The following is a 15,099-nucleotide window of genomic DNA, read 5'->3' on the forward strand; positions in this document are numbered from 1 at the left end:
TTTGTTATTCCAACAAAATTTCGGCTTCAGACGCCTTAAAAATGTTGCAGACAACCTATGGGGACTCTGCTCTATCGCGTGCACGTGTTTTCCAGTGGTACAAATCGTTCAAAGAGGGCCGTACATCGGTTGAAAACTTGCCTCATGAACGTCGTCCAGCAACATCAGTAAACATCGGAAAAGTAAAGGAAATTGTGCTTGAAAATCGCCGTGTGACCGAAAGAGAAATAGCTGAATATTATTTAGACGTTTTAAAGCGTTTGCGCGAGAACATTCGTCTTAAAAGGAAGGAATTGTGGGACAACAAGTCATGGTTCTTGCATCACGATAATGCATCAGCTCACACATCACGTCTTGTTCGCGAATATTTGAACAAAAATAATGTTAATATCGTTCCGCAAGTACCGTATTCGCCTGATATGGCTCCATGTGACTTTTTCCTGTTTCTCAAGCTCAAGTTGCCGCTCCGTGGAAAACATTTTGAGAGAATTGAAGTCATAAAAGAGAATTCGAAGAACACACTCGAGCTTGACTTGTTTACAGTAGCACAGAAAACAAACTATGTGACATATCACGCTGAAATTTGCCATGTAAGCTTATAACAGTCCTACCAAAAAACAAACAATTTATTTTTGCCATATGTCATCCGCGGACCATTTTATTGATAACGTCTCGTTCATATTTGAGCAGAAGGTATTACATAAAAAATAAAAAACATAATAAAAAAGTAAAATTTTTTAGTGAATATTTAGTTTAACGTTTGCTGCAAACTATTTCCATTGCATATTTATTAGTTTTCCAATAATTAATTAAAAAGAAATATTAAAAAGAATTTGTTGAGTTCTGAAAAAAATTTGTTTCGCACTGCTGCAGCTTTATTTAAAAAAATATATTTAAACTATTTGAAAACCTCAGGATTTTTTCAAATTTTAAAATTGTTAAAAATTAAAAATATTTTTCTAATTTTTTTTCTATTTTTGTGTATTATTTTTTGGACATTTGAGAGAAATTAAAAGAGGATATTCAATAATATCGATCTATCATACAAACATTTTTTACTAAGTTCCGTCCACTAAATTCGGGACCTCTGGTCGCATACTCAACATGCTTACTGTAAACGAAGATCTGTATAATCTGTCCTGTAAACAATTCTTAAAGATATATAGGAGTCCTTCAAACTACTTCTTCTCTAGCGCTTAATGCAATGTTGAATATTGTGCCAGTAGGCATTGCAGGAAAACCTGCTGCTATACGTGCCGCAATGAGACTGAGAGGCTCAGGTTACAGGTTTGACCTCACTTACGGATACTCAACTAACCTTAGAAGAACCTGGTGAACCTGTTCATGCATGGCTCGTAGTTAGATGGAAGGGTTGGCGGAGGGGTATTCTGCGAGGAGCTCTCCATCAGACTCAAAACCCGGCAGTGTATTCCAAGCAGAGGTAGCGGCACTTAAAGAAGCAGCAGGTTGTGGAGTAACTGTCACGGAGGCTACTTCGATTGCCAAACGGCAATTAGAGCTCTTGATGATGGGGAACTTGAAACTGATTGGGGAATACCTAACTTCCCTTTCGATCGCATCCGAATTCTTCGATATAAGGCTCATCTGGTAACCTGATCATAGTGATATTGCAGGAAACTGCAAGGCGGATGAGCTGGGAAGACAGGGGACCTCTGAGGTAGTTTTTTATAGAAATGAGAGGATTGGGATCTCGTTGAATACCTACGATCTGCTCCTTAAGAGGTAAGCTACGCGTTGACTAAGAAAGTGCTGGATAAGTACACAAACTTTTAAGATCGCAAAATCTTTCTGCTCACAGGTGGATCGGAGGCATTCGAGGGATCTTCTGAGTATAACAAAATCTCAGCTCTGAAATTTCGTATCTGTCTTATGGCCGCACTGCATACATACTGTGAGGCTCGGCTCAGTTGTATGGGGGATGCTTAGCTGCCCTGCTTTCGCGTACGTAAAATAGAAGTATCTTGACTCTCATATCTTTCCTACGCCTGCTGATATAACAAGCCTGGATGCTAAAAACCTAATGAATGTCATCAGCCGTACGAGAAGCGGCTAACACCTCCTCAACTCGGTCATCGTTCAGTCGTCATCAATAAGTATTCACCCCTCCCCCATTCTTCCTAATATTTGTATCTCCTTTACAATGGCATGACAAAGGACGAGTTTTTGATTTTCGTCCAAGTGTGGCTTGTCTATGGGCAACCTTTTCCGTTTAACGAATCATACGAATACTACCAAGCGAAAACTCCCATCAACAGAGAGCGCAAACTCTAGGCGGCTCAAATGACCAACACCAACTCAGCCGATAACAGAAAAATTTAAAGTTATGTACAAATATTTGCAAACACACACAAATACGATGATGATTCATAAAATAGGCAAACAAAAAATAATTAAAAATTGTGTTGAGATGAAGCAAAATCCTTTTTGGAGCTTCAACTTCACGCTTGGAATATTTAGAATTGGTTGGGTATTATGAAAAATAATAATGAGAAAAATAAAAAATAGTTTAAAAAAACTAAAAAACACGCTTTTATTGCCAATCGAACTAAAAAGTATAAAATAAATTTTAATGACAAAGAGACCTATAATGAAGTAATAACACTTGAACTATCAGTCATAGTCAACTACCTCAGAACAGAATTATAACAAAAATTAAGATACAAATAGAATAATTCAAATTAGAGTTAAAAGCGTGAGATGCTTGATATAGTAAATATGACAATCATTCTATTGGCAACTACCTATGTACAGAAGGTTATGAAAGTGAAGCAAAATGCATCCCACGCTTTTAACTCTAATTTGAATTATTCTATTTGTATCTTAATTTTTGTTATAATTCTGTTCTGAGGTAGTTGACTATGACTGATCGTTCGATTTGATATTACTTTATTATAGGTCTCTTTGTCATTAAAGTTTATTTTCTACTTTTTAGTTCGATTAGCAAAAAAGCGTGATTTTTAGTTTTTTTTTAACTATTTTTTATTATGAATGAAAATTATTGTTATCATTACAGTCAGTGAATTAATGATTCGATATATTCGTGTTATATTTAATTCCTTTCTTATCGACTGTGAGTCTAAAGCTATGCAGTTATCGGCCGTGATAAAGAAGTAATCGGGATGAAGAACTTATTTCGTGGAGGGAGCCTGAGAAACGACTACCCCACTCCATTGGCCAGTTTTTTTTCGATTTTCGTGGTGTGGTGCACTATGAATTCCTTCCACCTGGCCAAACTGTTAATAAGGAGTATTATTTGAGCGTTATACGTCGTTTACGTGAAGCAATTCATCTAAAAAGACCAGAATAATGGGCCAACAACTCTTGGTTTTTGCATCACGATAATGCACCGTCTCACACTGCACTCGTTCTTCGTGACCATTTCGCCAAAAATTCCACGCATATCGTTCCGCAACCACCATATTCGCCTGATTTGGCTCCGTGTGACTTCTGGCTATTCCCAAAACTCAAGAGACCACTCCGGGGAACGCGTTTCGAGTCGATTGAGGAGATAAAAGCTGAATCGAAGCTGGCTATACCGGAAATGGACTATTTGGCATGTTTCGGCGATTGGAAAAATCGTTGGCATAAGTGTATTTCATTGACAGGGGATTATTTTGAAGGGAATGAAATTGATTTACAAGAATAAATAAAGATTTTTCATTTTACAACCAAATTCACCTTACTTTTTGCCCACAGGTAAAAAAAGAAAATATTAATCCTGGCAATCCTAATAAGGATAATGGAAAACTTTTATCAAATTATTGCATTGTCATCGGTCCTTGCTAGGTGTGCAAAATTTCTAGTCGATCAGATTTTTAGAAGCCAGTGAAAATTAAGCTCAAAGATTCCGTTACATACATACATACATACATACATACATACATACATACATACAACCCGACCTAATAAAAGTGTGTTAATAATACTCGCTTAGGTGGATTTTTTATGCATTTTTTATACATATTTGAAAATATATTTTTTACATACATATTTTTACCTGAAGACCAAATCAACTCAAAAAAGTGTGCCCACACTGCAATTCACATGTTGAAATCTCACAAAAATGCTAAATCTGCATTAACAATTTTTCTCAATTAATATTTATTTAAACAAATCAGCAATTTAATTATTTCTATTTCGATAAATTTTCATTAGCGATCAATTCAAGCGATAATCAAAGAGATTCGTGAAGCTTTTGAGTTTTAGCAGAGCTTTGTTGTTGTTGCAAACAGTAAAAAATGTTGCAATCACGCAGAGTAGAGTGGCTTGCATATGTAAGTATGTGAATGCAGATATACATACATCCCCACACACATACATATACATGTATGAGCATCTACATACATATACCTGTGATATTCAATATTTCGTCAGCCATGGCGTGGGTAGATTTATTGGATAAATTTGAAGTTTTTATGTGAAACAAATAGCCGTTGATTGAGTGAAGACGAGAAACGGGGGAATTAATATATTTTAATAAAACTGTGCGTAAAATATTCAAAAAAAGCTAAAAAGATATTGAAAATGGTCAATAGTTGTAGCAATATTTTTCTAGCTGCAATAAATTGGAGATTTTATGTTTACTTTTACTTTTTATTTATTTCATTTTTTTTCATCAATGGCTAAGTCGCAATAGAAGCGTTGAATACCAAGTAGTTTGCTAAGCGATGAATGAAATACATTACGTAACTAATCGTGGGAAATTTATTTTTCACCAAAGTTTATTTTATTATAAGCCAACATTGCGCGTAAAATTATTTAAATGAAGTAACCAAAGTGCTACTAAAAACTGTTTTGCATCGAAATATTCCTAACAACAAATCATTGGCTAATAATACAGGCATATAGAGGTATACGAGCTTGTGTTTGTAAATCAGGGTGCCTCACCCAAAAGTAGTTGCAGTTCACCAGCATCGCCCATTTGTTCAATATAACTTGGCCCCACCTAGATTGAGCCGAATCAATTATAAGGCATTCATCTACATTCCTACGTACAGTCTGTCTAATAGAACCGTGACCGACTTAATTCAAATTCAGAGTTCCGTTACTGTTTTTCGATCAGATTTATACAATTTATTTTAGGTTAAGACTTCCGTCAAAAAATATTTGAGAAAAATATTTAGATTTACGTGAGCTGGAGTGATTTCAAAATACCAAACACTTCCAGAAACAAATAAAATATATTTGCTTTTATATTTGTTCCACAAAATCATCTCAGATGATAGCATAATATATGTTTCAAAGGTTCATATAGGTTAGGTTAGCCAGGTTGCTTGTCTAAGACCATACCCTCGTTGGCCCTAAGACTCATTGTGAAAGGATTGCATGAAAATGTTTGAATGAAATTTGCCAGCGAAAATAAAACAATGAAGTTTTTGAAATAAAAGGGTATTTTTTTAGGGGGTTTGAGAACCTAAAATGATAACACAAAAAAGAGGTCTATGAACTTCGCGAACAGATTTTTTTTTTTTTTCAAAGTAAATTTCCACAATTCTGGCGTTAAACGATTCATGACGACTTGCCAAACTTTACTGAACAAAAATGTTAACACAGTTGGGATATTTTTTTTTTCTTTTAATATGGTAGATAATTTCATGACATTTATTTTTTAAAATGATACCCGGTATATGTCACCCGCCGCTACGAACTAAATGGCCCATTCGATTAGTGCAGTTTTCGACTGCTTCTTCAATAAATCTGAATAACAAATCTAACGCAAACGTGGTCATTTGGCTCAATTCTTGCGCGAGCTGCATTTTATGGGCGCGCAAGCCAAGCTCCTTACGTAAAATTTTCCACGCAGTCGAAGCGCAAATGCCAACAAGTTTTGACAAATCGACATTTTGACGACTTCTTCAACACATCGTAACATCAGCTCCTACCTCTTTTCGGGAGAAATAAAGGCCGATGATGCCGCCAGAGGTCTATGAACTTCGCGAACTGATTTGTTTTTTTTTTTTTTTCAAAGTAAATTTCCACGATTTGGCATTGCTGTTCTGGCGTTAAACGATTCATGACGACTTGCCAAACTTTACTGAACAGAAATGTTAACACAGTTTGACATTCTCAGTAGTCAACGAAGGTTATCTATATCGACATAGTTCTCATGCAGCTAAAAAACACCCGATACTTTTATTGATATTTATTATCGATTTACAATTGATACCTAGTATTCACCTATTCTAAATATGTTAAGCTTCATGCTACAACATGATTCATTAATCGATATTTTTTAACGATAAATTTTAATAGATAAATTTTCAACGATAACTTTTATTACTAAGTTCTCATCGATATTTTTAGCGATAAACTTTAATCCATAATTCTTTACCGATTTAGTAATTCTTGCTATCTAGTTATTGCTTTTTTGATGAATTTTCTTATTACCAGTTTATTATTGGTGTTTGCTATATAGTAGATTGTTCAAATATATATTCCAAAATTTACCAAATAGCCTGATTTTGCAGTAGCGTTTATGGCTGGTTTATATTCTTAATATCAATTTGTTGCAGCGAGCGAACAATAGCTCTTAATAAAATCCTTTTATCGGTATACAGCATAAAAGCATCCCAATCATATTAAACTGTGCAAGGCAGTTGATGTTTTGATTGATTCACCGTTTTTAATGGTTTCGTATTTTTAGGGTCTATGTACTAGCTTTTTTATTATTTATTCGATTTCATTATTTTTTCGATTCGATTATTTGTTCAATTTATCAATTATTCACTTTTATTATCGATTATTAGTATTTATGATCGATTATTCGTTTTTATTGTCGATTACTAGTCTTTTTTATAATCCATTATTCGTTTTAATTATCGATTATTCGTCTGTTTTTATTATCGAGCATTCAATATATGAGAACACACACGTAAAATAATTTTTAATCGACTATCTATTTTTAATGACATAATATTTTTATCAACGAGTTTCTTTTTATGCATCTACTATCTATTCCTATTATCGCTTTATTAATATATGATTATCCAGCATAAATGTATTCCATACACCTTGTTCGGTGATATCTATTTTTAAGTGTGATTTATATAATTCGATTATCTATTTGATCCTTCTAATGGTCTTATTATCGATTTATTATTGGTGCCAAGTATAAAAGTATTTCAAATACGTGTGGAATTGACGGAAAGACCATGAAAAAACGAACTAACACAACTAAACGAAGCCGATCGTTAGTACAAAAAAGTGGCACTGATTGCAGAGAAGAGGGGACGGACTGGGCGATCGGCATGATAAACAGAACGAGACGCAACGAACATGCAAGCAATAAAATATTCTTTGAAGTACCGACGATGTGAGCCGATGTGAGTTGAAGGAAGCGCTTATTAATTTAAAGCGCAAAATCATCCTATATAGATTAAATTTAATTTATCCTTTTCATATTTTAATTTTCTATATATTTCTTTTGTTATCGATTTTTATTACCGACTTATTTTCACTATCCGGTACAAGAATATTTCAAACACAATGATCTTAACCACACACCAGCCATTTCCATCGATATATTAGCCCTTTTATCGATTTTTAATCGGGTTATGTTCGCTATCCAGTATAAAAGTACTCAACGCATATTAAGGGGTTAGAGGTAGTCAGAGGTCCTAAAAAAATGATGATTTTCAATCATTTTGTTTGCTAGTCAATTGCGTTATTTTACAAAAATAAACACATCATGCCCCGACTTAGCTTTAGCAAAATTAAAAAAAAAAAAAAATTAATGTTTGTGTGGAGGCCGTTTTTCAAGAAGTCTCTTGCGGTGATCAATACAAATCCTTGGAGATTCATCTAAAATCAATCGGACAAGAGAAATTGGTTTTATGAATATTAATTTTAACAATTTATTTTTCAAAATTACAATATGGCGGCTTCACGAAATATTTTTCAGATTTTCGAGAAAAAACCGAAAATTAATTGTTAAAAAAAATTGAAATTTAAAACAAAAAATCCTTCAATCTGGCACGAGTTTTTCATGTTTTTCAAAAGCAGTATAAATTTTATTGAAATCTACCAAGCGGTTTTAAGTTACAGTGATCACCAGTTCAAAAAACATAGTTTTGAGAAACACGCATTTAAAGTTTTGCTATCGAGCTCCGGAGCGCCCGAGCGGCCTTTGTTAATTGTTGAATAACTGGAAAAGTATTAGTCGGATTCACTTCAAATTTTCACACAATATTTTTAAGATATTATATATATATATATATAATTGGCGCGTACACCCTTTTTGGATGTTTCGCCGAGCTCCTCCTTCTATTTATGGTGTGCGTCTTGATTTTATTCCACAAATGGAGGGACCTACAGTTTCAAGCCGACGGCAGATATTTTTATGAGGAGCTTTTTCATGGCAGAAATACACTCGGAGGTTTGCCATTGCCTGCTAGGGGCGACCGCTATTAGAAAAAATTTTAGTGTTTCAGCGAGATTCGAATCTACGTTCTCTCTGTGAATTCCGAATGGTAGTCACGCACCAACCCATTCAGCTACGGCGGCCGAGATATAATATTAGATATTAAGATATTATACTTTAAGAAAATGTAAAAAGCAAATCCAAATTTTTGAAAATTCAGACTATCCCTAACCCCTTAAACTTTACCAAACAACAAGATTTTTGAACCGATGATCAATTTTTTCGATCTAATAATCGTCATATCCATTTTTACATCTATTTTCGCTTTTTGTTATTGATTTCTTTTGGCGCGTTGTATAAAAGTTTTTCATTTATATGAAAATTTACAATAAAACTGATTTTTTGATCAATGTAATATTTTTGCTATCGATTTATCATATAATATAAGTCGTCGATTGCTATTATCGATTAATTAGCCGTTTGTTATATAAACCATTTTAAAATATCTGAAATTTTACCACAAAACATGATTTTTTTATCTATTAATCATTTTCATCGATTTAATATTCTCATTTTCAATTTATTTTTTTTTATCGATTTTTATTATCGATTTTTTATCGTATAAACCTTTACCGAATATGTGATATTTTACCTCACAACATTATTTCTTAATCGATTATTGCTCAGTGTTTTTATTTTCGATTTATTTATTCTGTCAGCGATTTTCGTTACCGATTTATTTGCAGTATTCACTATAAGAGTATTTAAAATATCTTAAAGTTAAGCTCCCAATATTATTTTTTATCCATTTTCAACGATCTATTGCTTCTATTAACGATTATTATCAAATTGTATGATTTTATTTTATCCAGTAACTAGCTGACCCGGCGAACTTTGTTCCGCCCTAGAGGCAATAAAAAAGCAAATTTTTGATTTTATTAAGTTAATTTTTTTATTAATCAAGTATTTCAATAAAGCTTTAATAGATTGAACTCTTCAGTTAAACTCAAACGGAAGATCGGTTGGGATCATCGGGATTTTCGGAATAAAAACTTCTTCACCTTCGAATTTTCCTTTGAGTATCGTCGCGTAAATCACATAGTTCATCAATTTATTTACCACCAAACGCGTACCAAAGTTTTGTTGCAAAGTTTTGGTGGGCTTATGTTTCACTCTTCCACTAAGGCAGCACAATCCGGGCGTTTTTCCGGAAAACTTCAATGCGCCACAATACTCGCAAACAACGTTCATTGGCCCAATGCAAACGCTAGGATGCAAGCAGTAATCAGTGTTGCAATCATATCGAAACGCTTCTCGATTCAAATCAGCACTTGATAATTCTCTTCTTGTGCGTCGAAAATGATCAACTTGTTGATCTCTATTATTCGCTCGACGATTTCACATTGCCAACCGAGCCGTTTCACGGGATGCCTCACTTTGCTCTTGTGATTGAGAAGAACGAAGTCGAGCCATACTATGCAATGTTTCGTATCTTTCTTGCATTACGGCTTTGTCGGGAAAGGTTCGATCGTCTTGGTAGTGGCATTGATAATGATGATTCAAATAGAATATAAATTACTCTGATTATATATTTCTGACAAAATTGATATTATCAAATTTTCTACTTAACCATAGACGAAACTACGTTTAGCTGTCATTTGCGTTTTGTTATTCCATATCAGATGCGTTTTTGTTATACCACATTTTATAGTGACTTCACGAAAACGCGTTCGAATGGGATAAAAAGTATCCTATGTCCGTCTCCTGGTTCTAAGCTACCTCTCCACCAATTTTCAGCCAAAACGGTTCAGCCGTTCTCGAGTTATAAAAAGTGTAACTAACATGACTTTCTTTTATATATATAGATTAATGGTATACTGTTAAACTTAGTCCTAATTTAGTAGTTAGTTTTGCTCCGAATTTTAAGGATTTGGTTGATTATCCAATTTCATCGATTTCCATTTTTTATTATCAATTGTCGATTGCTATTATGGATATGAAGTACAAACGCCCTCCATACATGTATATGTATGTGTAACAGATATATATTCCCTGACTTTTTTACATTTTGAACAGCCGCGACTCCATGCAAAACAAAGAAAATTATTAAATATATATATATATTATTAAATATATATATTAATAAATATATATTATTTATTCTCTTGAATTTAAACGAAATTTTTTAAGAGTGAAAAAATTGAAGTTCCTTTATGATTATCGAATTATTCAAACGAAATTTGTGATATCATCAGTGGGAGAGCAAAAGAATGCAAACAATCTAAAACATAATCGAAATTGTGTAATTTGTATGTATGTATGTATGTGTGTATGTGTATGAAAAAGCAAATAACACAAATTTTCATATTAGCAAAACAAACACAAAACTCAATTAGTTGTGCGCGCAAAAAAGTAGAAATAATAAAAAAATATATAAAACAAAATTCGTCGATTGAAGTGATAATCCATAGAAATAAAACGACAAGCAAATAAAACCAATCAGAAATTACCAAGTTATGTGCATGCAAGGAAATTTCAATTTTAATCATAACTCGAAAAAACACAAAAAAATTTAATTGAAAAAAAGAATAAAAAAATATCAAATCATCAACAGCGCACACATGTGCGTCTGTGTGTGTGCGTTCATATGCAAACGTGGCATCATCACCTTTCACCAACATCAAACATTTTTTTGGTTTGTTCACAACGAAATCAATTTGCGGCAACAACCGAACCAACAACTGACCAATGTTCGCTTGTTTCCAACTACCAGCCAACCAACCAAAATATGTTTGTATGTATGTACGTATGTATGGAGCTAACGATTCAGCTATGCCGGCCAAGCTGCTCACTTATCAACTAACCGCAGTGAGCAACCCACCAATTCACCAACTCACCTACATATTTACATACAAGCACACCGATCAAGTCACACAACTGGTCAGGCGTTAATCACTTGATGCTTTGAATAACAGAATCTGCTTGGCGTATTTGCACGGATTAATTTGGCTAACACGACCCACAACGTTTGCAATGGGGTCTTAATAAACACACAGACCCACTTCGCTGATACATTACATATCTATGCATGTATGTGTGTACATACAAGTGCAGTTTAAATGAGTATAAAAAATAAAATAGTTGAGAAAAAGTGTATGCGTATGTGCGTATTTGTTATATTCGCCTCACTGTTGGTGCCTTAGATGGCCAAGGGGCCAAAGTGTCGAGTGCTTGTGGCGCGTTTGGTGGATAAAGTTTTATGTTGGTGTTTCTGGTAGTTGGTCCAATGCAGCTAGCAGAGTGCCAACGCGTGTGTTGTCTACAAATTAAATGTCAAAATTAAGAAAGATTGAGAAATATAATAAGTGAACAGAGCAAACAACAACAACAACAACTACCAAAATGGTGAACGCTGTAATGGATGCAATTGCGGTAGGTTTATTTAATATTTCTAATGAACATAAAATCTATAAAAATATATTTGTTGGCTTACACAATTCTTAAAAAAAAAGGTGAAAATTATGTTGCTTGAAATAAGCAGGAAAAAAGTAGAACTTTGCATTCAATAGCCAATAAATTGGCAAAAAAAGCGGATTCATTATTTATAGCCAAAAAATTTTGATATAAAATATTCAAGGGTAGACCAAACAATTTTTTTCCTGGAGCGCAATAGAGTAGCGGTTGTTTATAAAAGTCTAACGAAATTTTTTTTCCCCCACTTTATTTTATACATCTGACCATTGCATGACATTAAGTACGTTGTTTAACAATTTGCCCAGGACTTACATACATCGCTTAATGACCAGTGCCAAAGCGATAAATATTAAAATAAACGAAATAATATACAATTGAATAATATTCAATACGAAATTGAGATATACATATGTTCAAGGTGGCGCAAAATTAATCATCCAACTTTGTTCTTCGATAACTTTTTTACTAAAGCAAAAAAAAGCTATTTAGATTGGTATTACCAACATTGAAACCCGTTTCCCTAACATTTAACTTCACATATCTATCAGGTTACATTGAAAGAGCTTTCATGGAAAATTTCATAACTTCACTTAGAAGCAATAATAGCCATTATGAATGATCTATAACTGAAGGTCGCCCAAAATTAATCACCCGGTCGGGAAACTGATAATTCTTGAAAATCGCATCACATCTGATATTTATGGACCATCTCCCAAAGCCAACGTTTGTTATTTAATGAAAAACAGAACGGGATGATTAATTTTACGCCATAAGGCTATGACTACTTAGTCATCCAATTTCACATTTTCTTCTTTTCGGTTTTCACTTTTTGTCGACTTCTCTGAATTTGTCTTAAATTACGAACGTATCCTGTTGTGTGGTGATTTTACTGTTAACATTTTAAAAAATGAGCCTAGTAGTAGTAAACTATTCGACCAGTTGGCAACAGCAGGACTTTGTGTTGTTAACGGAACTACACCAACGAGATATTAAAATAACTCCCAATCTAGTCTTCTTGATTATTTTATAACATGTGACTTGTCTGACCACGACTTAATATTTTGTACCTTAGATGTTGTGATGAATCGTCCAAATTTAGGTGCCACCTATGAGTATCGTGATTTTAAAACTTGGAATGTTAATTCTTTGTATTCAGACATGGGTTCTATAACCTATCCTCGTTATTTAACATGCATGTTCTGCTTCGTTCTGTAAGTGTTTTAAATAGTTCATGTCGTTGGTACAACTCGAAAGTTCGAGCTGCCATTAGAAAGCGCAACAAGTATTATGCTAAGTGGAGAAAAAACTTGACGGATACTTCTTGGCGCTGGTACAAGGAAATCCGAAATGAAACCACTGCAATAATACGACAAGCGAAACGTTGGTACAGTTACTCAAAACTTGATCCGTCACTTCCAACAAGAGAACTGTGGCGCAACCTATAAAAATTTAAAATTCATGACAAGGAAAGTCCCGAATGTGAGATTGAACTTGATGAACTTAATGACTACTTCATTAGTGTTGGTAAGAAAACAAATTGTGCTCCTACTTTAAAAGAGTCCTCCTGACCTTGTGCTACTCTAAAGGAACAATTTCAATGTATGACAGTTTGTGAGGTAGATGTCCTGAAAGCTTTATCCAAAATAAAGTGTAATGCAATAGGCGACGATGGTATCTCGCTAAAATTCATCCGTATAGTCATCCAATATATAATAGGACCCCTTCCCATATAATAAACCATTGCTTGACTACTTCATGTTTTCCAGCAGTATGGAAAAAGGCTATAGTGTTCCCAGTCGCAAAAAAGGCAAATGCTGTTTATGCTGGTGACTATAGACCTATCAGCATACTGCCCACATTTTCCAAAGATTGCGAAAACTTGATGGCCACGCAAATTTCATCATTTGTACAGAACAATCGTCTACTCTCTCCACTACAATCTGGCTTCAAACAAAGTCACAGTTGGTCGACTGCAATGGTTAAAATACTGGACGATATTAGAATTAGTTTTGACAACGGAGACTTGACTCTACTTTGCTTGCTTGACTTTTCTAAAGCATTTGACTCAGTGAATCACAAATTTTTATGTTTGAAGCTTAAACACTATTTCGGCTTCAGAGACAGTGCGGTGAAACTCATGGCCAGCTACCTTGGAGACAGAACGCAGAAGGTCAAGACCAGTAAATCAACATCCCAGTCTAGATACGTACACACTGGTGTTCCGCAAGGGTCTTTCCTTGGTCCGCTTTTATTCAGTATTTTTGTCAATGATGTTTTTAACGTTTGTCAGTATGTGAATGTCCATGCGTATGCTGATGATATACAATTGTACTTGACCAGTCGTATTGGTCTCGTTGAAGATTTATGTTTCAAAATAAACAGTGATTTGTCTGCTACTTCTGTATGGGCTAATGAAAACTCATTATGTCTGCACGCGTCAAAGTCATATGTCTCACCTATATGTAATAGTGTTGTGCATGTGGACAATATCCCTAAATTGTGGATAGGTACAAGATCCCTTACCCTTGGATAAGGTAAACAATTTGGGGTTTATTCTCAACACAAAACTTACCTGTGCTGACCATATAAATAGGGTTGTGGGGAACATTTATGCTACATTGCGTAAGCTGAGCGTGTCTTCAACATTCACGCCAGAGAAAACGAGGCGCAAATTAGTTCTCCAGCTAATTATGCCTCTTATTACGTACTCTGAGGTGGTATACAGCAAACTCGACTCCACATCTTGCCATAAACTTAATGTGGCATTTAATAACGCCACGCGGTGTGTATATGGGATTGGCAGATATGACCATATCTCTGCCTTCAGATCAAGGCTACTAGGCTGTTGCCTTAGAAGCTATTTATCTGCTAGGAATTGCATATTTTTGTGCAAACTTATATTATTCAGGTCTCCTTCCTATCTGACAGAGAAGTTGATACCAGTAAGGTCTCGCAGACACAACAAATTCATCGTTTCAAAATTTAATTACCTACCATCATCTAGATTATTTTTCATTAACGCTATTAAAGTGTGGAACTCATTACCCGACACTGTGAAGGCTGGACTTAACAGATTTAACTTCATTGCACAAGTCTTTACTACTACTTTAAAGTGTTTGATTGTATTAAATTAGGGCATTAAATTTCTCTCTACATTCTCTAATTACTACTTTTGTTCTTTCTTCTCTAAATCCTTCTTTTCTTTTCCTATTGCTTCTTTTCTTCTTATTATTATAGTTAAGTTA

General features: G+C 34.3%; 1 protein-coding gene across 1 annotated transcript in view; it reads left to right on the plus strand.

The window, feature by feature from the left end:
* Positions 1-15,099, plus strand: part of LOC128857654 (protein sprint-like) — a 124,054-nt gene that overhangs the window by 58,728 nt on the left and 50,227 nt on the right. Inside the window, exon 2 of the mRNA XM_054093402.1 lies at positions 10,752-11,812. Coding sequence (XP_053949377.1) covers positions 11,783-11,812 — 30 coding nt within the window. The 5' untranslated portion in view covers positions 10,752-11,782. The remainder of the gene's footprint in view (positions 1-10,751; positions 11,813-15,099) is intronic.

This window comes from Anastrepha ludens, chromosome 3 (genome assembly GCF_028408465.1).
Source record: "Anastrepha ludens isolate Willacy chromosome 3, idAnaLude1.1, whole genome shotgun sequence".
Taxonomy (NCBI): Eukaryota; Metazoa; Arthropoda; class Insecta; order Diptera; family Tephritidae; genus Anastrepha; species Anastrepha ludens.